This window comes from Spodoptera frugiperda, chromosome 17 (genome assembly GCF_023101765.2).
Source record: "Spodoptera frugiperda isolate SF20-4 chromosome 17, AGI-APGP_CSIRO_Sfru_2.0, whole genome shotgun sequence".
Taxonomy (NCBI): Eukaryota; Metazoa; Arthropoda; class Insecta; order Lepidoptera; family Noctuidae; genus Spodoptera; species Spodoptera frugiperda.
Genome location: NC_064228.1, coordinates 7,117,501 through 7,143,566, shown reverse-complemented (window position 1 = coordinate 7,143,566; position 26,066 = coordinate 7,117,501). Strand labels below are relative to the sequence as shown.

Below are 26,066 nucleotides of genomic sequence, written 5' to 3'. Positions count from 1 at the left end.
TCATGTGTGTAGAATATGTGATTTTTGCTATCGTCATGTTAAATAGTCACATGTAGTACAGTTACATAAACCAGTATAACTTGACCGTCGAATGCGCGGAAAGATTATAGAAAGCGAGGCCAAGATAAGCTGGTTTTACATAGCTTGATGTGTACATGTACATAGGTACTTACATATAATACTTAAGTAGGTAGCTAAATGCAAAAATGATGCAATGACACACAGCGGTTTTTCTATGTCACATTAGATTGCGAAATTTTATTTCGTTTAAACTAGATTTTTGGTGCGTCTTTGCTTAGGTTAGGTTTTATATATTATATGCTATTTTGTGCTAATTTGACAATAAAAACATACAAGCCTAATAATAACGGATAAAATTAAGAAAAGCGTCACCTATCGAATTTGGCACAGCCGTTCAAAGTCAAAGTCAAAATTATTTATTTCAATTAGACCAGGAAGGCACTTTTGAACGTCAAAGCTAATATAATAATATTAATAACGTCAGTCTGTCGGTCAGTCCTCTAGTAAAGCTATTTGCTCGTTCCAAAGTGTAGATTCCTATGGAGAAGAACGAGCAAGAAACTCCAAAAGTTATGAGCGTACAAACATTTTATCTATTCATGTTTAGATGAAAGTTTTAGGTTATAAATTAAAAAAAAGACTTACTACTGCTTTTTGAGGATTTGGAGGACTCGAGAGAGGAACACGATGAGAGTAAAGGCGCCGTTGAACATTCCGACATTTTCAAAATTAAAAAATAAATCAGTCACTTTTAAAAATCAACAAATTAATCAAATAAACGATCCTGTCTGTCACTATCCAATGATGATACTAAAGCGAATTAAGTTTATAGGGTAAGTTAAATTGTAGTTATTAACTGTCGAAGGTAGTTTTAAAAATATTTGTTTCATTGCCATTCGAAAATTTCTCAGTAGTAGCACGGAGTCTGGAATTGTGTCCAGTATATGGCAATAGGCTCACTCCCTATTACATGGGACTTATAACAAAAATGGTGAAAAGTGAGTGTACATTGTATAGCGGCATTACGTGCCGTAATATGCACCTCTGCCTACCCTTTCGGGGATAAAAGGCCTGACGTTGCATACGACGTTGTTTGCAAAATAACAGATTTTCATTATTACTATTATAGTAATCGATAAACCATTCTTATTGTGAATTGCTATGATAAAATTGAAAGGCGAATACTTCTTAACGCGTGCGAAGCCGTGGACAAAAGTTAGTATGATCATATATGTATAATTAATTAGCTTTAAAACTGTTTTATGGAAGAAAAAAATCACAGGTGTTATGTTATTTCCCTAGTTTCTTCATGAATCAAAGATTTCAGTTATTTGCGTCACTTATACATAATTATTATACTTAGTTGTCAATGGTTATATACCTGTGTAGGTAAATCCCGAAATAATGTATTATGTTTATGTTTATTTGCGGTAAAGATTATGGTTTTAGTTGAATATACAAATAAATTGAATGAAACCGCAAAGGTTTTTGTTTCCGTATTATTTTCGGTGTATCATAATGGTGTGGCTTTTCCCGAAGGTGATGGCAGAGGTGTTTAAATATTGTACATTATGCTTGAGTATATAAAATACTTTTTAAAATATACCTGTGAATCACGAATAAACAATTTGAATTTGAATTTGAATACTTTTTTAAACGAGCTACGCTTGGGAATATCTAGCTAGAAATATAATTAAGTTGATTATTTGGCACTAAATAGAAAAAATACAGTACCTAATTACTGCTTTTTAATTTAAACATTTTGAGGAAAATTGAATCTGATCTAAATAAAACATCTAGAAGTGCATTTCCCCCTATTGCTTTGCGGAAAAAGTAACATAAAACTGTAGCAACATTGGAAAAAAAAAAGTTTAAACATTTCCCCAAGCCATTTCTTTGGGTAAAACCTATCTAAAATTACTTACAAAGATGGATACTGTATAAACCTTTCCTTGATTTACTGTTTAACCAGTTTCAATGCACGCATGCACGGGTAATCCCAAGTATAGACCCAAGCACGTCAACCTATACCTTTCTGTTAAACTTTCATTTGATTTCCGACTTTATACCAAAGTTGTAAAGGTTGCAAATCGTATAAAGAAAGGTGTAGGTTGATGTGCTGACTACTGTTTCTTACGTACGTATGCAATTGGTATAATTTCCTCTCGTGCGGACTAAAGGCGTCATTTAACCCAAGTATGTTACCTGCGTATGGTTCTGACGTCAATACTTGCTAAGTATCGTGATGAAAGTTCCATCTGATTTGCTTTTTTTTATTTATATATGCAACGTCACGTCTTTTATCCCCGAAGAGGTAGACAGAGGTACACATTACGGCACGTAATGCCGCTTTACAATGTACATCCACTTTTCCCATGTAATAAGGAGTGAGCCAATTGTGCTATTACTGAGAAATTTTGGAAAAACCGAAAAATACCCAGCAATACTTTGTCCGACCCGGAAATCGAACCCGAGACCCCTTGTCCAACGAGGCAGTGTTATTTTTATTTTTGTGATAATGATTGATGGATGATTTTCCCCTCTCAAAAAAGGTTAATAGTAAATTAATCATTATTTTAATTAAAGAAATGGCTCTTTGGATAAGCACTAGACAATATTTTCTTTTTAGACCTGCTTTGCAAAATATTTTTACTATGACATCACAATAGCTAAGCTGTAAACCGATGAGTTTACCTAATTAGTTAAATAGTATAACGGTATATAAGAATATAGGTCACTAGCAGATGAGTCTGCGAAAGGCCAACATTTGCACAGCGGGTCCAGAGTTCTAAGTGTTCTCAAATGTAATTTTATATGGATAGGGATGATTGTAGGGCGGCCATATTGGAAACGAAAAGTGGGATAGTATTTTCAATGAACTTTCGGCCCCATTTATTAGTTACTAGCTACTTCCGCGCGGTTTCACCCGTACTGCTCGGCTCCTATTGGTCATAGCGTGATGTTTTATAGCCTATAGCCTTCCTCAATAAATGGACTATCCAACAAAAAAATAATTATTCAAATCGGACCAGTAGTTCCGGAGATTAGCGCGTTCAAACAAACAAACAAACAAACAAACTCTTCAGCTTTATAATATTAGTATAGTATAGAAGTATAGATTTAAGAGATTGACGTGTAAAAGAGTTTCATTGTAACCTATTTGCAAAAATAAATATCATTTATCATTATCGTTAATAACAGTGTTTTGTTTTTAATGTCTTAAAAGGGTTATTTTGCCCCATACTAGGATTTTGCTCCTGTGTCGTGGGTGCGTTTACAAACATACAAGTTCACATATACATGACACGCAAAAACAATTTGTGGATCACACTAAGAGTTGCTCCGTGCGAGAATAGAAACCGCTGCACGTTGCACGGCAGTCCATTGCCCAGCCTACTACAGTCAGTATTTGACTGTCTCTTTAACCCAGATTTCAAAATTGTGACTGGTGAGCTAAGAGTCTTTCCTTTGATTCTCGGGTCGGACTGATTGAGAATTTTTAATAGCCACGAATCTGGAATTGAGCCTGTTATACTTTGATAGTCATACGTCTATCGTTTGGCTATACGAGTCGGAAGTCGGGAAAAATTACTCCTCATTTAAAACTAAGTTTTTCACCTTGTCTACAAATATAACTAACTGACTGACTGACTGATTAAGTACCTAGACATTAAACTACAAAAAAAAATTACAACCGAACTTATCTAACCATTTATCGAACTTGGGACCTCGGTCGCTCATGCACAACCTTCTAAATAAATTAACATGCAACAATATAGTTCAATTATTTAACTTTTGAAACAAAGTAATCTGTTATGTCATTATTGACTGGTTCAGTAGGTAAGCGGTTGCAAGGTTTAAAAAGTATTTACGTGGTGCGAGTTTTCATACAAACTTTTAATTCCAACTTCTTACTTATTTCCTTAGGGAAAAAACTTTTGTTCCCATTATTAAATTTTGATTCGTTTATCTAGGTATTGTTATCATATATGACAAAATAAAAAAAATACATATCTAATATTTTTTCAGTACCTAACTGACGGACTGTATAGATTTTTAATTTTCATACCCCGTCATCACCCCTATTACTAAGGATTGGGTTAAGAAATCATTAAATGTCTCTGAGTATGACAGAAAGTGGTTTTGCGAAAAAGAACTTAATTTTACCATCATTATCGTTAACACAGGTATATGGGCGAAATCAATAGCCGATCTTCATCCAAAATCTCTGAATCAAATCTAATTTTAAACTCCAATTTTAAATTCAGATTAATCGATTCACGAATTATGTATTAAAACATTGTATGAAAACGCGCACCACTTAAATGCTTTTAAGGTTATTTTTTACTCAACCTTGGCCGAGACATTGTACTTGACTGCCGACTGGTAACAGAGTCGAGTCCGTGTTAATGCAAAACCAGTTTCATTGAGTGAATGACTTTGAATATTTGACGTAATGATTTAGTTGATAATGATAATTAATATTATGACGAGGTTTTGTTTATTTTTGTTTGCTGTTGTTGAATTTTTTACATGGCAACAAAGCTTTGTAGGATGTGTATGTATTTGTGTAGTATCATTAGCTATTCCTACGGTTTCACACGCTCTGCTCGTCTCCTAGTAATCTTAGCGTGATGTTTTATAGTCTATAACCCTCCTCGATAAATGGAATATCGAACACAAAAAGAATTATTCAAATTGAACCAGTAGTCCTAGAGATTAGCGCGTCCAAACAAACAGACAACCTCTTCATCGTTATATATTAGTATCGTATAAGTAAAGTATAGATATCATTTATTTTCTGAATTGATGGACAGAGGTATAATTCATGTAATAAGTACTTATAATCAGTAATAGTTTTCCTGTTAGCTACATATTATATTTATAACCTAAGCCCATCTTTATTTCAACCTAGACTCCGCGCTCTTACTTAGAACTATTCATATAATAAAAATAATTAGCCATTAATAATGATTTTCTTCGTAACAATTAAATCCAATCGGTATAATAGTAGGGTAGTTGCCAACCCGGAGCAGTGGACTGCCTAGCGGGTTACCGGGCCTCCGAGAGAAGTAGGAGTAGAAATGGGGTGGTCTTTAGTCAGTAAGAGTGTCAATCCCTCTCGCCTCGCACATGGCAGAAATATTTGGATGATTTTACACCATCAAAAAAAAAACCGGTATAAAATCTCTTTCTCTCTCTCTCTTATCAGAATCATAATAAATATCACACTATCCATTATGACAAACAAAAAAGAACTACTTATCCCAAAACCATTCTACAATATGGTCACTTCAACGTTGAATGTGTAAGTGAGCGTGAAGTGGGATTCTGTAGGACCCTCGGAGATAAATCTCTGAGAGATAACGTCATATACATACATACGTACATACAAAGGATATTATACAGTTAAAGTTATATATGTGTAATAAATCTTTCTCTTGTCTTAGTTCGAGTTAACTATTGTATTTGTTTAATGTTATTTTAAGTGAGATTTGAGAAGAGGACGTTTTATGTATGTATCTACTGTAGATGCTGGCTTACAGGAGTTGCAGCGGTATTGGTACCCGATACAAAGCTGCGGACTACCTAGCGGGTTTATTGGGCTCCGGCTCGAAAAGCAGGAGTAGGAACGGGGTGGTTTTTAGTCAGTAAGAGTCTGACACTCCCTCTCGCAAGTTGAGAGAAGTCATTGGATGATTTTTCCCCCTTAAAAAAAGTATTGGGAGGTAGTGTAGGGCTTGTACCTTTATATCCTATTACTATATGTCCAATAGTTAATACCAAAACCACTGACCGATATTACTCATTTTAACTGATATATTGCTATCAGGTTACTCCTTTGCAAGTAACTATAAACCAATGGTTAACCGAAGCCACAGAGGTTATTGTTCTAAATAACTATTGTTTTAACTAACACTGTTATCTGGGTTCGGTTGAGGTTTATGCAATTTCGTAATTCGATTCGTATATTGTTGATTTATGAGATTATACAGGGTGTAAACGGAACGCTCCCAAACGCTGTAAACAGGTGAGGGTAAAAAAGTGTATCTTCAAAAAATATAAGGATTAGATGTATACTTATTTAATGTAAGTAGATAATAATATTTGTAATCAACTGCTTAATGCTGATGTTGCATGGATAAAACGAAAACAAATATGATTAAAATTATAAAAATGTTGGATGTATTTTGTCCCACTCAGGAATTTTACAAGAACTGCAGACGCGCTTGTTTTTTTATGGAAAGTTATTTTGCAATAATTTTAAATGCTTTTTGTCAATTACGTATTTAATATTGACCTGCATAAAATGATTGGAATCATCAAATACTTTTGCTTTCGTTAATAATTTGCTATAAAACAGTTTAATAGGAAATGTTGTAACTTTTTTGTATCGACAAAAATTACTTATTTGTATAAAAGCAAAATTGTCAGTTTCTACATTCTTTTAAAATAGCTTAATAATGAAAATAAAATGTAGGTATGTGCTGATTAAAAAGTAATCACGAGGCAAGGTTCAATGACCTTAAAGCAATTATGTTTAATTTCATTATTAAGTAATCAAGCTCTCATTTACCACCCTGATTCTAAACGCGAGTATCATAGAAAAGATAGGTATACAAGTACATTTTGGCAGTGACAGATTTGCTCTCTAAAAATGTCGTAGTGGACCGCAGGCTTAAGACGCCCGCTTCTCATGCATAAGTGTGCTGTTTGAAACCTACCAAGTACCAATGTGACATTTTCCGAGTTATCTGTACTTTCTAAAATTACTGCCTAAGACACCATTGACAAACGGTGAAGGAAAACATAGTGAGGAAACCTGGACTTATAATTTCAAATTATAAGTTTGAAATCACCAACCCGCATTCAGCAAGCGTGGTGATTAATGCTCAAATCTTCCTCGCGAGAAGAGGTATTTGGTCAGCAGTGGCCACTTATAGGCTGTTAATGTGATTTGATCTTTGTTAAAATAACTGTATAAATGAACTAACCGTCTCATTCCTCAGTTAACCTTAACCCGTTAATTATTAATCAGCATTATTTCTTAGAAACAAGTAATTATAAACGTTTTAAGTTAAGTCGAACAGTAATTGTTTGAACTATTCTTTATCCTCTGTAGTATGACAGTATTTATAGACATTTTAGGACATTTTTTTTACCTTACCCCACACTACAATTTTCTCCTGTGTCGTGGGTGTGTTTACAAACATACAATTTCACATGAACATGACATCCAGACCAGAAATGTGGTGGACACAAAGTGTTGCTCTGTTCGGGATTCGAACCCGTACACATTGTAAGTTGCCTAGCTACCGCGTTAGCCGTGATCAATATTTTTCATGATAAAACATTATGAAGCAAGTACAAAGAGGAGATGCCATAATGTGATTGTGCACTGTGACAAAACAAATGAGCCCTGCCCAATGATATTATAAGTAAAAAGGTGTAAATAGGTTATAAGCGCTCAGAAAATGACACATTAAAATATGGCGAAATGCTAAATATCCTATCATATTTTGCTCAACCAGGAGCTTGAACCGGTAACCTTTAGCATGGCGGTCGCAAGCAAGTCATCTAACGATGCGGACATACATACATACTTTAAAAACAAGTTTATATTTAAAATTTAGCATGATCAAGCAATTCTTTATGTTAATTTGGCAATGAAACTAAATTATGACATTGAAACTTCAAGCTGAAGTATTGTAAACTAGGTCGGCAGGTAGCTGGTAATTAGGAAGTGCGTTCTATACTTGGTTGTCGAGCGGTTAGTAGCGAAACTTTTAGATTAAGTGGTCTTGAGTTCGGTGTGTGGATCGAGTAAAATGTTATTTAGGGTGATTTTTTGTGATATCGATTTGTTTAACTCATTTAAAATGTTACTAAAAGTAATGTCACGCCTTTTATCTCCGAAGGGGTAGACAGAGGTGCAAATTACGGCACGTAATGCCACTGTACAATGTGCACCCACTTTTCACCATTTGTGTTATAAGTCCCATGTAATAGGGGGTGAGCCTATTGCTATATACTGGGCGCAATTCCAGACTCCGTGCTACTACTGAGAAATTTTTGAAAGGTCGAAAAATGCCCAGTAATACTTTGCCTTTAATTAATCATACGAAGCTGGAATTTCGCATATCGTTCTTTGCGTTAATGTTTAGAGGAGATTTAGTTTATTACCTAATGACTTATGGAATATTAAAAGGTTGACTACAAAATTTTACATGTATTTTCCTTGAGAACTACAGAAGAGCACTAAGAAAGGGTACCTCAAATTCCCTTTGAGATTAAAGAAAAATAAAATATATACCATTAAAAAATTGTCCCATATATAACCAAAAGTATGTAGTTACTAACACAACATCAAGTTAACCACTTGTTAATCATTAGTTAGATATACATAACCTTGAAGTTAACTGGACCGTAAGCTAAGACCAACTGTCCGGAAAATGTGCTATCATGCAAATATCAGTTTCAACACGTTGTTAAAACATAATTAAGTTAACCTAGAGGCTTAATGAATAACTTCATTGTTTTTTTTAAGGTCATCTAACCGCCGTACTCAGAGTCATTTAATGGTTACTTTTTTTAAGGGCGGAAAATTGTCCAATGTCTTCTCCCGCCCTGGGCGAGGTGAGAGGGAGTGTCAGACTCTTACTGACTAAAAACCACCCCGTTCCTACTCCTGCTTGTCGAGCCGGAGCCCCAGTAAACCCGCTAGGTAGTCCGCAGCTCCAGATTTAATGGTTATTTACCATGATTACGAAAATAAATAGCAAAATTTTACTTTTTAATTCTTTCGGACTATAATTATCACATTATTTAAATAGATACCGAGGCCAAAATTTCCACAATATTTTTTTTTATTCAGCCATTGTACTGTCTAAAAAAAAATAACAATTGAAACATGTGTTATTTTATTCCCATTCACATTAAAAACCCAGGTCTTTAAACTTATAAGTATTAAGAATATTTTTTAATACTATTTTATAAATTCAAGCCGAATCATACACAGGCAAACAACTTCTTTATATTAAATCCTCAACATCACGCCTTTTATCACAGAGGTGCACATTACGGCACGCAATGCCACGGTACGCCCACTGTTCACAATATATGTTGAAGTCCTATGTAATAGGTGGTGAGCCTATTGCCATATACCGGGCACATTTCCAGACTCCAAGCTTCTACTAAGAAATTTTCGAAAAAACGAAATAATCCCAGCAATTCTTCGCCCGACCCGGGAATCGAACCCGAGACACCTTGCCCATCACACTTGCAACCACTTGACCAACTCGTACAACTTCTTTACACGTGTTTCAAAATTGAGGCAAAGATAACAGTGTTATTCAGCCTCTACACGAGATAAAAAAAAAATTAAAAGGTACCTAACAAAACATGTGTTACCAAGTCTCGTTTTTTTAATTATTTTTAAATATGTATTCTGTTATCTAAGTTATATAATATAATATTACTTAAGTTAATAAAAAAAATATGATAACGTTTTTAAGCAAAATATGTTTTAGTAGGTTTTAGAATTAATATTATCTATTAAGAAAATTATGATTATTTTGGAGGTTAAGTATAACAGTTAGACAAGAGGTGTCAAGTTCAATGTACGGGTAAAATATTGCTACCTACAAAGAAATCAACTTTTCTTCAACAACTTAAAAATAAATCGGTCGAATTGAGAACCTCCTCCTTTTTTTGAAGTCGGTTAAAAAGGGAGTGTGGATCACAAATATTTTACATATTTTTAATTTTTGTTAATACCATCATTTCTAGTTATTAACTGCCTCCCTAAATAAATAGTATTTTTAACAGTAAGATTGACATAATTTTTGGTATATTATAATTTGTTAAATGTCAGTAACAAGCTCCATATATATATTTACTTTTCTATCCATTCATTCGAATACCATTTAAATAGGTACCATTTTGTCTAGGCAACGTAAAAATACATACTCGCACAATCTTACGCCTGTCTCCCATGGGGTAGGCAGAGACAATAAAATGGAATGCCAATTGCTACGATGAACGACGAATTTATGTACCTATCTTGTGAAAATTACAAGTTGAAATCCGTGTTGTTAGGTACCTAACAACAATTTTAGAACTAAAACAAAGCAAAATCGAGATAAGATACATTTGTAAATTAAATTAAATATGTGAATTAAGAATAAAATAAGTGAATTTTATATTTTTTTAAAGTTTAATGGTTAGTGACCTCTTGATATAAGGAACACAGATAAATATGTAATAGATACATTATCTTTACTTGTATACATATAGGTAACTAAGTTAGGCGACTTTATACGTTTAATTTTCAGTTATCTTAAGAATTAAAATGCGGGTGTGATTGCCAACTACATATATGACAATAAAGAACTGGACATTTTTTTATGTAATCATTCTTTTTTTCTTTAAGCGTAGCAAGAACCACCCTATCACTATTACGTATTACCATTAACTATTACCTATTTAGGTAATAGTAAACAAAGTTATTATATTGAGTTATATTAGGTAAATGTCTAACTAGACTGCCTATTATTTTTATAAAATTTCTAGCTACACCGACTTCACACCGATGTTATCCACAACAAATAAATACTTTGTCTTATTAAGAACATAGTTTTTGGAGTGTTGTCCCAATAAAGAAAGTCATCAAAATCTGATAAACAGTTTCGTAGATAACATTGAGTGGATACACTTAGGCCGCGTTTCGATTGAAGCGGAGCGGGGCGGAGAAGAGCTTAGCGGTGCACGAATTGACCAATCACTATGCTCGAAATCTCCGCTCCGCTTCAATGGAATCAGCATGAGCGGGGCAGAGCAGAGCTGAGCGGATATTCATAAAAATATATAGCGAGACGATGCGGTGCGGAGGGCAGCGGGGCGATGCTATGCGGAGGACAGCGGGGCAGTGCGGAGCAGCGCGGTGTGGTACTGTACTGTACTTAAGACAAGGATAGTGACACTAACACGACGCCAATGCTAACGTGTGACAGAGACATATAATCGAGTACCGAGTATTGTCGAATAAGCACGAAGATTCACGAAGTAACCAAAAAGGGATATCCAAGTAGCGTGTGTGAGGGTGTTGTTTATCGATTTTCTTAAAATCGATTACTACGAAACAAATTACTTATCAAACAAAAATATATTTATTTTCAATGTTATATTGATGTTTTAAATTTTCTTAAACAGTCGTTACTCAAATAGTCGTTAATGATAATTGATATTCAAGTAAATCATAACTTTCAATTGAGAAAATACTTTCTTTTAGTTTTATTTTCATGTCGAAATATCGTTTATAAAATTAACTATATTTGTAAATCTTATTTAGTTTAATATATCATATAAAAAAAACAATAAACTCTAAATGAAAATATCGATTGCGACATTTGATCGATAAAGGGTCTATTGTATTTAGACATGGTCAATCTCTCAATATGATTCCAAAAGTATACTCCGCTCCGCCTCACTCCACTCCGCTGACCATTTTTCACCGCTCTTCTCCGCCCCTCTCCGCCCAGCTCCGCGTCAGTGGACACACTGACAACTTTTCACCGCTCTTCTCCGCTCTTCTCCGCTCCGCTCCGCGTCAATGGAAACGCGGCCTTACACACGGATTTGTTCTTTATATGAATATAAGATTTCCTAGTTTGCATAGTAACTATTATAATAATTGACATAAATATGGAAATATAAGACATAATCGATCGTTACTTAATTATAATTCCTGATCCGACATCTGATTACATTATATTTCTTGTATTTAATAATTACTTCATGTACCGTAATGAAACGGATGTATTTGTTGGCTTATCAATGTAATCTACATATATACATATAATGTATAAAAATTATTGAGTTATAGTTTATTAAACTGCTAAATTAACTGCATTGGTATATGTCAAAATCAAAGTTAAGGCATTTATTTCAACTGATCCTTAATTTAGGCACTTTTGAAACGTCCGAAAATTGAATTGTCCGTCAGTCTGTCTGTCAGTGAAGCTAGGTGCTTGTTCCATAGTGTATGTAGTTTCGAATGGGGAACAATGAGAAAGAAACTCGATTCGACTTAGCTATATGGTCAAAAGAAATTAGTAGCCTATATCACTTTTCAGTCATTGAACTATCTCCATACCAAAAAATACTTAACCGTAAAAATGCTTTAGAACCATATGATAAAAGAAACACTTCGCATAAAAGCTAACAAGTAAATTCAAAGTTAAAATGATATAATTTATCTATTATTTAAAACGGTATAAACTTATAACACGTGGCTAATATTTATTACGTAGTCCTTAGGCCTTTAGGCTATTTGATATAATTATATATAATAGACTATTGTAGGTGGTAAAACGTTTAGTTGTCAAAGCATTTTAGTATATATTTATCAGAATAAATAGGAGACAAGATAATGAATGATTAATTAATGACTTTAGCTTAAGGCTAGAAATAGGGAGTGCCTTAAAAATTATTATACAATGTCTAACCAAATAATATATCGAATTCACACTGGAACATTGGTTATAAAGGATATGCTTTTGTCTTTTAAAATCTAATATATAAAATTTCCATGTCACAATGTTAGTTACCGTACTTCTCCGAAACGGCTTTACCGATTTTTACCAAATTTTATATGCGTATTCAGTAGGTCTGAGAATTGGCTACTATCTATTTTCCATACCCCTAAGCGTTAAATCGCAGAAAACTACGACATTATAATAGTAGGTAATTTAATTGTATAAGTTTGAAATAATCACCGCATTGAGCAAGCGTGGTGATTAATGCACAAACCTTCTCCGTGCGAGAAGAGGCATTTGGTCAACAGTGGCCACTTATAGGCTGATGATGAATTGAAGTATAATCATTGTTATTTTTATACCATATATGTATATAAAATATAATATTAAAAATTAAAATTGCATTCGCGTCATAGCATTTATTAATTCTATTATTTTATTGATATAACCAAGGGCGATGTTAATTCTTATATTATAAATTAGCCTTGATCTTTATTAACTGTTAGGAGTTATATTAAACTAATTTAGTTTTATTTAAAAGTTTATTATAACTAGGAATTAACTTAGAAGATCGAAATTTAACTTTAACTACAGTTTATTAAGGAAAATAGTAATAATAAGTAAGTATTTTAATATAGGTATAAGATTAATTTTAAATAAAGCTAAGACTGAGAAAAGAATAAATATTCGTTTAAACTGAACACGACACAAAAACAGCAATAAAAATCCATTGCTATTGAACTAAACAGAAAATAAAATTCCAGATACTCGTATTGTCTATTAACTAACAATTATAGACACAGCTCGAATACCATAAAACAAATTAATTATAAACTACGATAGAACCATAAACACGCGACCACATTAATAACAACTTCAATATCCGTTCATTCATTAAAACAGTTTCAAGTACACGAACAGTTTAGCTCTTTGGCTAAAAGACAAAATGGCGACAAATGGAAAAATAAAAAGAGACTCACCATTGCCATTCTCTGTCTTCTTTTTCGCGACAATCACTCCATTGTTCTCGATGGTGGTGGAAACTCCGTTAAGCTCCTTCATTTTCACGAGTTATTAATTATAAAATAATTAAAGAAATAAACAAAAATTTATTTCGCGCGCTTCAAAACGTCACTTTGACACTTCGGTTTCGCGCCAACTGCTGCACTCGTTTATACAGCCAAGGTAACCGCGATCGGTTTTTAAAAGGAGAATGGTTAAGATTTTTATTTTATTTTAAATAATTCTTTAATGGACTAGGTAGTGGATTATTTAAAAAAATGTAGTGCGGAGGTGTCGTTTCTACAACGACGTATGCAGAAATGATCGGTAGTGCTCTAAAGTTTCTTATATTTATACAAAAATATGGCGTCTTGTGTTACAGTTAATTGTGTAACAATCATAGTCTTACCGAGTCGGTATTGTTGATTTTTTTTTGTTACACAATATATTTTTTTGATTGCGACATTTTTTTTTTATCTTTGGCTAATTAATAGAAGAGTGGTTAGATGATTTTTGTTGTTAATGTATATTTTTTTATCTTGGCCTTTGTTCCCAGTGGTGACCGATAAATGCTACACGAGGGAGTTAACGTGATATACCAAGCATATCCGTATACAAAGCTATGAGATTATACGTGAAAAATATGTCTTAGTAATCAGGTCATGATTGTGAAGAGCTTTTGCCTAAAAACAGTGTGTAGACTTATTCGGGGTTTGTCAAATATTTTATGCGTTGTCTTAGGTCGAAATCTGTTAAAACCTATTTTTTTTTATTTGTATTCAATCCGAATTTTGTTTATTAATGTGCTTAAATATAATATATACATAATATATATATACTAATTAAGTTTAAAGTAAGTAGTTCAAATTATATGCATTAAATTAGTTTTTATTTATTTTTCCTATTTTTTATATTCTTCTTGTATCGTAAGTGACCCGGTTGTGGCCACTTTAAGAATTTTGTCGACTTTGAGGCTTTCTTAACTTATAGTTTTTGTTATCACGAGCATATTTCTTGTAAAAAGTCATTTAACATGTATTAACCTTGCCTAAGAAAGCCCTTTTTTTAAAGAACGTCCAATAGAAAAATAATTGTATAAAAAAGAAAAAAAAAGGGAGTTTGTGCCATTTTTGGCCAGGTTCGTGCCATTTCTGGCCACGGTCGTGTGCCAGTTCTGGCCATCAAAAATACAATAAAAGTAATCAAAATTTATTAATTAAATTTCACATTTTATAAACAATGGTTTTCATTTAGTTTGGAAAATATGAAATATTATTACTTCACTTGAATTTAACTTACAAATAAAGATAATAAAGATAATAAACAAATTTCTATGACGTTGGTAAAAGCTGCAAAGTAAACTGACCTCCCCTTTGTGTGAAGGCAATTTATTGCATCTCTGAAAATGAAAAATATGTATTTGTTGATATGTAAAGCCAAGGAAAAAAAGCCACGATAAAATAAAGGGGAAGAAGTGGGGTGTCTATGTACATCAGTTTTGGCCAGCCATGTGGCCAAAGATGGAGAAATTCATAATTTTATCTCCATTAGTGGCCACCTTCTAAAAACCTCACTTCAGAAACATAGGGCGACAAAATAACTTTAGTTTCACTTAGACAATATATTCTTAATGTAGTATTAACATAAACATCCAAACAATAAGCAAAGATTTAAAAAATAAAAACCAAATCCTCACCCGCTCGCCTTAGCCTTTTTGTTAAGAACTTAACAATTTCACCCTCAACTAAAAAGAATGACGTGTTGCATCGAAGTGAAGTTTGACACATTAAAGCTGCCAACGGTATTAGTGTCTCCAATATTCAATATTTTAAATACTGTACATCACAGAGTAATTTATTTGTCCATGCCTTAGTTATAAATATGTGAAGGCCCAAATGGCCACAAAGGGGTCGATGGCCACAACCGGGTCACTTGCCCTATATGATCTTAATTTTAAGTTGGAAATCTTAGTTTTTATTTTTATTTAGTCTATGTATTTTGTTAAATCCGTATCATCTATTTGTTGCATACATTATTTAATCTACCTATATACAAATATTTTTTGAAGTTGTAAATATTTTAGTCTTAGATCTTTTTACAATTTAGTCTATGTATATTATATTTAAGCGTATTAATAAAACTAAATTAAAAAAAATAGCTTTAGATAGTTTCTTAATGTGCTAATTACTACCTGTATACGGTTTGTATTTAAAAAATTAAGAAGTAAAGCTTTGTGAAACATGAGTGTGATTATCGATATAAATGAAAATTAATTTACTCATCTTATGGAGGAAAAAGGGAGACAAAAAAACCGAATGCTTTCAGCATCATTCATAAATTATAAGGACATAGGTTTGTTTTAGTAAAATCATTTGGAAAACCCACGGGGAAATAACGGGGATTTGCATCCATGCGTCATAGAAATGTCATACTTAGAAACGTCATTAATTTCTTTTTTGTTTTTTTAAGGCCAATTCAATAACCTTAGATGTCAATAGGTTTTTAGGTGCCAGACATTTTTGATATGAGTTTCTTATTCATAAATAATCTTTAAATAATGAATTTTTATGTTGGTTTTTTTTATGGAATAAGCCGGTAAACGAGCATACGGATCACTTGATGGTGAGCAATAGCCGCCGTCCATGGACTTCCGAAACTCTAGAGGTGTTACAAGTGCGCTGTCGGCCTTTTGGGGGTTAGGAATTTGAGGGTTGTTGGGGAATCGGGGATTGGGAAGATTGGGAGGTAATTGGGCTTCCAGTAAAGTTATTGGAAGCTACTACTGTGTTTTGTTGTGTGAATAAGTTATTCACGTTGTCTCACGTCGGTTTTCTGTGAGGCCGTGTTGTCACTCCGGTCAAGCCGGCCTTTTTTGCCGTGATTTTTTTTAAACCTTGAGATAGGTTAGTTTGGTATTAATTTTGATAGTTAATCTAATTGAAAAGCCTGTTCATGTTAGGAGCTACGTTTACATGGCTCCTCAAATTTACAATGCTTTACCTGGGTAATTTACTCAACTACCCTTCAATAAGTTTTGGTTTGCGTTGCGGAATTGTTTATATTTGGAGTGTTTTTATTCGATTGATTAGTTTTTTCAAAAGTGTCTCTGTATAGTTTATTCCGTGTAGCACAGATATATGTATATGACTGTTATTTGTTATACAGACAAATTATTATAATATGTGTTATTGCATGCTGCGAATCGGTTAAATGTGTGAGACTTAATCGTCGGCTTATTGCAAGAAGTCATTATGTGACATATCCACTATTCTCAGATAAACGGTATTTTAGCTTGAATTAGATAATGGTTGGTTGTTGATTTGCCCATTATTATCCTGAATACAACTACTGATATTTTTGTATCTTGTAGAATGTGTCAATATAATATGTTTGATGCAATAAATGAATTTGAATTTGAATAGTATATTGAATTATTTACCAGTTATAGTTATTAGAGCTTAACTAGAGGACCTTAAGGTCTTTATTTATAATGGTATCTATGTTTGTTCTAATGATTTATCTATGTTTGATATATTGTGTTATGAACAGCAAAGATGTGAAGATCACACATTAGATTCGTGTTAGTTTTATCGTCTAAATAACGTGGTCAGCTTTAAAAATACGTACGTACGAATAATATATATATCTGTGATATTCTATAAGTATTTTTTTTGTTACCATGCAATTTAAAATTTTTGTGTCATAGGAGAAAAATTTAGTATTTAAATATAAAAACAATGTGTAGATTCAGCAATTTTTTTAATTGACTCATGTTACTGGTTTTTGTTGCAATAATTAACTTCATTTGTATCTGTCATTTTTAGTCTAACACTCCATCTCGCCTTCACCAAGCCAGGAAAAGTTGTTAGATGGTTTTCCCTTTTAAAAATAAATTAAAAATATAAGAAAACAATTAATTGTCAACCATCAAACGATTGTTGAGATGATTATTAATAGATTTTATATTACTTTATTTAATCGGTTATTTAATTAGCAGGAAAGCGTCGTCATCGCGGGGGAGCTATTTTTAATCCAATGATTTTTTTCTTCAGTAATTTTAATATCTATCGTTTATCGGCTTATACCATAACAAAACTAATATTATGAATGGGAATGTTTGAGAGTTTGTCTGTATGTTTATTACTCATTCCCGTCAACGCCCCTTGTCCGGTATGGCTGAAGGGATCGGGATGAAATTTGGAACAGGTGTAGATTATGGTCTGAAATAACACATGGGCCAATTTTTATCCCAGGGATCGCGGGCTAAGCCTATGTATTAACTACTAATTTAAGATGCTTTACTTACTACTAATGATAACGAAAAGATACGAAACGATTTAAAGTAATGGTATATAAGAACTTATGTTATTTTTAAGTTCTTTATCTCTTTCTATATTTAATTTTAATTGTATAATTAAGTATATTATAAAGAAAATAGGCTGGATATTTTTGGCACGTTTTTTTTTTTGTATATTTTTATATAACAGGTCCGGTCAAGTCTTTGATGTTTATGATAGTTTTTTTTTTTGTTTTACGAAATTAATATTTATTTTTGTAAGTTTGTCACGTTTATCAATTATGTCAAATTGGTTTTTTGTATCCAATTTGGATAATTGGTGGAACACCAACGCTTCAGGGTAAAGAAGACTTAACGGGTTACCGGGACTCCGGCTTGAAGAGCATTTTCTTAGGACCGGTGATACCGAATATTGAACTGTTAGTGATGGGTAGTAGAACTAAATTACTTAATCATCAGACACACAGATGGGGCCCAGTATGGTTGATACCTGACTCGGAGCTGCGGACTACCTAGCGGGTTACCGGGGCTCTAGCTCGAAAAGCAGGAGTAGGAACGGGGTGGTTTATAGTCAGTAAGAGTCTGACACTCTCTCTTGCCTCACCAAAGGCTGGAAAAGAAAAAAAAAATCGTTAACTTTTGGTATAAAAAACTGTTTTTTTTTTTTTAGTAATGATACCTATTATTATACACGTGTTTGTAATAAAATATAATTGTCCGACAGCTATATGTCAATCACCTTTCATTGTGCTGACCAGTTTGTTTTAATTATGTAAGTATTGTTGTACCTATGTATATGTATTTGTATAATTATATATGTACATGTCCAATCTGGTTGCTATATGTTCGTCCAGGGCGCCCTCTGCAAGCCCTCTCCTCTCTGAAGGGCCAAATTAAAAAAACATTTTTAACAAAAAAAAACCGACTTCAAAAAATAAATATTCCAAAATAAATTAATATGCACTAAAAAGTAAAAGAAATAATTGCGTATTTTTCAACAACTTAATAAATCAACTAACTTTACTAACTCATCACACACATTATAATGTAAGTAGGTACAATTATTTTTATTTCTGGAGTCGGTGTCAGCCAACTAAGATAGGTTTGTTATTTACCTATTATCAAAAAAAAAAATTACAGTTTTACACCAGTTGTAAGTAGGTACTTAACCACCACTCCGCCCGTACCGTGCTAGTTGTTGGCGTTTCCTAGGCTGACACCGACTCCAAAAATAACAATAATTGTACCTACTTACATTATAATGTGTGTGATGAGTTAGTAAAGTTAGTTGATTTATTAAGTTGTTGAAAAATACGCAATTATTTCTTTTACTTTTTAGTGCATATTAATTTATTTTGGAATATTTATTTTTTGAAGTCGGTTTTTTTTTTAAAAATGTTTTTATTTCTCGATTTTTAGTGAATAACTTATTTGAGTATGGTTCGACCTATTAAACGCGCTGCTCATATGAGACAGCGCCGTTTAAATGAATAATATTAATATCTATCCATATTGACGCATAATTACATTATTTTCAAATGTATATTAACCTGATACCCTTACTTATGATCTGCTGAGCCGACAGCTGACAGTAACCTGTTCATAAGCTACATACATAGTTAGTTGTCAAACACACAAACAGATTAGATACCCACATAGGTATACAGTCATGTAACTTACACAGCACATCAAGCTACCCATCATTCTATACCAGATATGCTACTATCTATCCTGAATTTTATGGTTACTCAGAAAGATAAGCTAACATACATCACTTAAACTCAAACGCAGAGCACATTCTGTCCATTTTTGAGGAGTTCCCTGGATTATCTTCTACATTTATGGTCAGACTTTAAAAAAATTATATGGGACCACGCTGACATCGTACTCTTACAAACACAAAAAGAATTTCTCAAATCGGTCTATAACTGCCGGAGATATCGATTAACATACATAAAAATAAAAGTTTTTGTTAATTATCTCAAAAAGTGCTAAACCAATTTCGATAAAATTTTAATGGAACAACGTCTGATGTAAGACCTACGAAATACAACAATTATCATCCAAATCAGTTCATAAACGACACAGTTATTCGCGAACAGAAATAGTAAATGTTTGTATTGATATTTGTTTTTGTTAATTATCTCAAAAAGTGCTAAACCAATTTTGATAAAATTTTAATGGGACCACCTCTGGTATAAGACCTACCAAATACAAAAAGAATCATCAAAATCGGTTCATAAACGACAAAGTTATCCGCGAACAAACATTAATAAAAGCATATATACGGTCGAATTGAGAACCTCCTCCTTTTTTTGAAGTCGGTTAAAAAGTTGTGGTTACCCGGAGGTTTAATATGTCCGCTTCTCATGTATGAGGGTGCTAGTTCCAAACCTACTAACGGCAAGTGCCAATGTGACTTTTTCCGTAGATGCTTTTTGGCCAAAAATGGCAAGCGATATTTTTTCGCGAAATCGAGTTATACACATCATTCGATGAAGAAAAATTAGCTGATTCCGAATATGACAAGATAACAAATACGTGTCTAATATTTTTTCTTTACCAACTGACGGACTAATTAGATTTTGAATTTCCATAGCCCGTTTTCATCATTGCACAATTTGTTACCAAAATAGGAGTTTTTTTTGAGGGAGGAAAATTATCCAATGACTTCTTTCGCCTTGGACGAGGCGAGAGGGAGTGTCAGACTCTTACTGACTAAAAACCACCCCGTTCCTACTCCTGATACCCGCTAGGTAGTCCGCAACATCAAAACAGGAGATGCGCTACAGGCACAGGTACAATAAGGAGAACTCTGCTTACACCTTAATAAAATTGAAAGCGTTATATTATCTTTTACAATATTTATTATTCTTTATTAATCATCGCTCCGGCTAATAGTGTCGGCTACTAAGCGTGAAGTCCTTGAATCGATTCACGGGTAAAGCAAACTATTGTTATTTGTTTTTTTTTTCTCAGTAGTTATTGAGTTTAAATAGTCGATCTTATGTACACGACTGTGGATCGTGATTGTTATCCTAGGTTCGAATACTACGGACAACGTAACGGGGCTCCGGTTCGAAAAGCAGGAGAAGGAACGGGGTGGTTTTTAGTCAGTAAGAGTCTGACACTCTCTCCCGTCTCACTCAAGCCGGGAGAAGTCATTGGATGATTTACCCCCCTCAAAATAAAATACCTATATGTTATGTATGAGTATCACAATCCCATTATAATGAGATGGGTCCATTAAATTTCGATAATTTTCCAAAAAGTCAAATAAACATCGAGCATATCTTTCTTGACCCGAATGTTTTATCCAAGACCTTTCATTCAGTGGTTACACGTGCACCTTAGATTAGATAGTCAAGTCTCCTGTCTGGATTCCCACACAACGTCACGCCTTTTATCCCCGAAGGGGTAGACAGAGGTGCACATTACGGCACGTAATGCCGCTATACAATGTATACTGGAGCCCCCGTAAACCCGCTAGGTAGTCCGCAGCTCCGGATATGAGGGGGGGCTAATCATGCAATAACTTCTCCTGCCTTAGGTGAGGCGAGAGGGAGTGTTAGATTCTTACTGACTAAAAACCACCCCGTTCCTACTCCTGCTCTTCGGTCCCGGTAACCCGTTATGTCTTCCGCGGCTCTGTATTGGGCATCAGCTCTACTGGGACTTATCCGTGGTGGTCTGATGCACGTCTGTTTATACTTTTGGCAATGTAAAAGCATAAAGTAATGTTATGTTACTAACAGGATGCTCACTCTTGGAACCAATCTCAAAGTCAATGCAACTTCAATCCAATAAAATCTCTATAATAAAGCAATGTTAAAACTATACAGCTCCAGTCGTAGCCATTAATATAGCATTCAGAGTACGGAATATAAAGCCAAACTCAATACCATTTAGTTATTTTTTATACTGATGCGATGGGCGGTAGTGTTGCACCTCAAGAGTATGTTTAACAAATATCAGTGTCGATCGATCGGGATTGGATTTTTTTATACTATAGTTTTATAGTAGCCGGTAAACGACCAAACCGATCACCTGATGGCAAGTAATTGCTGCCGCCCATGGATACTCGAAATACCAGAGGCGTTACAGGCTTTTTGGGGGTTAGTAATTTAAAGGTTGTTGGGGAATCGGGGATTGGAAAGATTAGGAAGGGTAATAATTGGGCTTCCGGTAACCTCACTCACACAACGCAAGCGTTGTTTCACGTCGGTTTTCTGTGAGGCCGTGGTATCACGCCGATTCAAGAGTAAGCCCCCAGGTGCCATAAAAATTACATAAAACTGTATAAACAGCACGGAAACTGAAAACAATTAGATAACAATTGTTTTAGTAGTTAACGATAACCTCTCGGTAACTAATAAAATATTTGTTTATCTGTTCGATAATGTTTTTATGAAAACAATATGATTAGAGGTTACATGTGCTTTGTGTATGTTTGTACTTATATTGAAATAAAGAAGAACGTTTTTCTGTTTGTTTGTATATAGGTAAAATACTCTGAAACTGACTCGTTGGTCGAGTGGACGCAAGTGCGACTGACAAGAGGCCCCAGTAAATTGCTAGATCGTTCGCAGCTCCGTATCTACTGTAAATTCTGGTTTAATAAAGTGAGAGGAAAACTTATACTATGGTCGCAATTGGCCAAGTAGCCAGTAGTAGTTTGATCCGGAGCTGTGGACTGCCTAGTGAGTTTACCGGGGCTCCGGTTCGAGAAGCAAGAGTAAGAACGATGTGGTTATTTGTTAGTAAGAGTCTGACACTCTTTCTCGTCTCGCCCAAAGAGGTAGAAGTCATTAGATGATTTTCTCGCCTCAGAAAAGTGGGCAGTTAGTTTAGATTCTTCAAATATATATAAAAACAGGTTGCTTTTATGCTAGTATTCCTATAGGATCGAGTTAAGCCAAGACAAAATGTTTAAATGAAGTCGCAGGAGGAAAACTAGCTTAATATTGAACAACATTGCTGTATCTATAAGGAATTGTGGAATTATTTGTGTATTAATTGTTTCCTAGTGACATAATATTAAACTTGTCATACCGTTAGGACTAAGCAGAAATAAATGTGCTTTATCCTTTGGTCACATTTTCCAACGATATTGTTTTTCTCACAATTTATCTTTAATTTTTAAACAGTAATTATAAGACGTCTTAATCGTTTGAAGAATTTTTTACTTATATACATACATAACCTCACGCCTGTCTCCCATGGCGGTAGGCAGAGACAATGGAATGCTAATTGCTACGAATCTTACATACCTCTTTCGTTTCATCAAAAATATTATGTTTAGAATAATTTCTCTTAGAGTGAATAGAGTATGTAATTTAGTTCAATTTGTGAGTGAAGTCTAATTCCTAGTCACAATTTAGGGTATAAGTTTTGTGCGTGCGGCGCGTCGCGTTCCGCGCGCGCCTAAAGAGCCATCCGACCACCACAGATGGGGCCCAGTAGGGCTGATGCCTGATCCGGAGCTGTATACTACCTAGCGGGTTTACCAGGGCACCGGCTCGAAAAGCAGGAGAAGGAAACGGGGTGGTTTTTAGTCAGTAAGAGTCTGACACTCCTTCTCGCCTCGCCCAAAGCGAGAGAAGTCATTGGATGATTTTCCCTCCTCAAAAAAGTCACAATTTAGGGTATAAGTTTTCGATGCTTCTCTAAAACATCTGAAATAAAATCCCTCAAGCTCATGTGTACAGATAAGAAATAGATAAGGGAACTAGATCACGTTTACAGACCCCAGCAGAGAGGTCAATAATCATTGAATATATGTCGTAATATATTAGATATTGTATACCATTGTAGACCATAGTACTCTACACGTGATCAGTAGAAAAATGATAACGAATTGTTAAGTACTTAGTTTACTAAAGTTAAAGGCATAAGTACGCGTGTCAGGGGGTCTACTCTAATTCAACGAAAAACGAAGTTTCGGACGAAACTTCGCAAAATACTTACTACAATTCTATTTATTGCGACAGTTTGTGAATAAAAATGAACGAATGAAATAAAGATAAATAAAAATAAAACGTTATTTTAAGTCATTCCATTAGTAAATCAATAAAACCTACGGCCGAAAATTAAACGAAACTTCGGATTCGAGAACCTACATAGTAGGACCCCAGGTCACCGATGCGATGGATGAATCAAATTAAAACTGCACTCAATGACCCAATTTGCCAATGTACGAGGAAGGCTGCAGCGCGCAAGGAGTGGCGACGAATTGTAAAGCTTGCCACCACACCTACATGACGTCCACTACCACTCTGCCAAGAGTATCTTCCCAATCCCCCATTCTCTAACAACCCTTATATTACTATTCCGATGTTTCGGGTGTCCATTACATACCATTTGGCGGCGATTACATACCATTAGGTGATCTGTCTGCTCGTTTACCGGCTTATGCAATAAAAAAATGATTAAAATCTATTACTTTCCAGTGTAACCCATGCAGCTCTCTGATAAACCTGTACCTTAGGTGCTTTTCCATCAGAGATGTGCTATGTAGATAGCGACGAAGATGTCATAAACTAAAATAACTTATTGAATATGATTGGCGGAAAAGCACGGTGTAGATTTATACATTGAAAAAAATTATTGATAATAGTATATCTGTTACTGTTATCGTTGGGAAAGCCTTCTAAAATAATAAAACTTTTACATTATATCCCAATATTATGTTTGTTTGTATAATTATAATACATATGTTGACATATTATCATATGTTTTGCGACATATTTAATATAAAAACGTGTACATTGTTATCAGTCTGGTCAAAGTTGTTTTTGAGCTTCATTATTTCGAAAATAATTTTTTGTGCTTAAATTTTTCCTGGTTGAACGACTGATAAAATTTATTGGTTGCATAAGTAAGGTTGCACGTTGCACGCTTTTATGTAATACTGATAACATGATTATGGAATTTTTATGGTCTAAAAACGTAATTTTATCAGATCCCAATTACCCCCTTCCTAATCTTCCCAATTCCTTAAATTCCTAACCTCCAAAAGGCCGGCAACGCACTTGTAACGCCTCTGCTGTTTCGGGTGTCCATGGGCGGCGGTGATTGCTTACCATCAGGTGATTTGTCTGCTTGTTTATTGGCTTATATCATAAAACAATGTTATCAGATGTGATTTTTACAAATGCACCTACGACAAATGAAAAAATCCTAGTGTAAACATTAAAAAAGAAGTAGTATAGATGGTTTTATAGTAAACTACCTACCCACCCCAGTTTTGCAGGGGTGTAATGGTGATATATTTATTATGCATGTATTATACATATAAACCATACTCTTGAATCACTCTACCTATTACAAAAAACTGCATCAAAATCCGTTGCGTACTTTTAAAGATTTAAGCATACAAGAAACAGCGACTTTGTTTTATACTATGTAGTGATATGTAGTAGAACATACCGTATAATGCCACGTCGGTAAAGGAAAAATGCTCCAAATACTGTTATTTTAACAAAATCTATCGTCCGCTCTTAAAATGAAATACCTACCTAATGTTATAGATTCGGGCATACCTACTGCACCATCGAATTGCATTCATTTCCGACAAGGCAGGAAAATGTGTTTTCCTGTACCCCCATTACTTATGGTATCTCCGAAATTCGTTAAGGAAACTCCTATAACGAAGCTGATAAGAATTACAAAAGGTATAGAAAATACCTACATAGGTGAGTAAGAATTAACACATTCAGTGCCACCGACTCTCCCGGAGAGTCCATGTAAATTTTATTCCAGTGCCGTAGACTCGCTCAGCGAGTTCAATGTTTTTGCTATTTCTTTCCAAATTGCAAGTGAATTTTCTGCTTAAAATAATACTGAAGACTAAACATACCCTAATCTAAAGAATTGCGTGGGGGATGCGAATCCACGGCACTGAAATAAAATTTACGTGGACTCTCCTGGCGAGTCGGTGGCACTGAATGTGTTAATCTCCATTTGGTGGACCGATGAAGCAGGTCGCTTCCAACCGGCCTACCTGGAAGTCATTGGAGGAGGCCTATGTTCAGTTATTGACTTTTTACAGCTCATCTTCATTTCGAACCGATAAATAGCTTTACTGGGAGGCCCAAAGACCATGTTTTTATGGTAATCTAGATGTTAAAACGTGTCTATATTGTTTTTACCACCCTTGTTAGCCTGCAGACGTTTACTCTCTAGTATTTTGAGTTTGAACTGCTGAGTAC

The 26,066-nt window shown here is 34.2% G+C and overlaps 2 protein-coding genes across 5 annotated transcripts in view; both read right to left on the bottom strand.

Annotated features, from left to right (window-relative positions):
* Positions 1 to 13,888, bottom strand: part of LOC118276876 (GTP cyclohydrolase 1) — a 30,445-nt gene extending 16,557 nt beyond the window's left edge. The window contains exon 1 of one of the 2 annotated variants that reach the window (XM_035595473.2): positions 13,538 to 13,888. In XM_035595473.2, the coding sequence (XP_035451366.1) occupies positions 13,538 to 13,619 (82 nt within the window). In that variant the 5' untranslated portion in view covers positions 13,620 to 13,888. Of the gene's footprint in view, positions 1 to 666; positions 789 to 13,537 lie in introns of those variants that run through there. The other variant, XM_035595474.2, reaches the window with a different exon arrangement.
* Positions 1 to 26,066, bottom strand: part of LOC118276960 (uncharacterized) — a 265,349-nt gene that overhangs the window by 37,052 nt on the left and 202,231 nt on the right. The window lies entirely within an intron of this gene.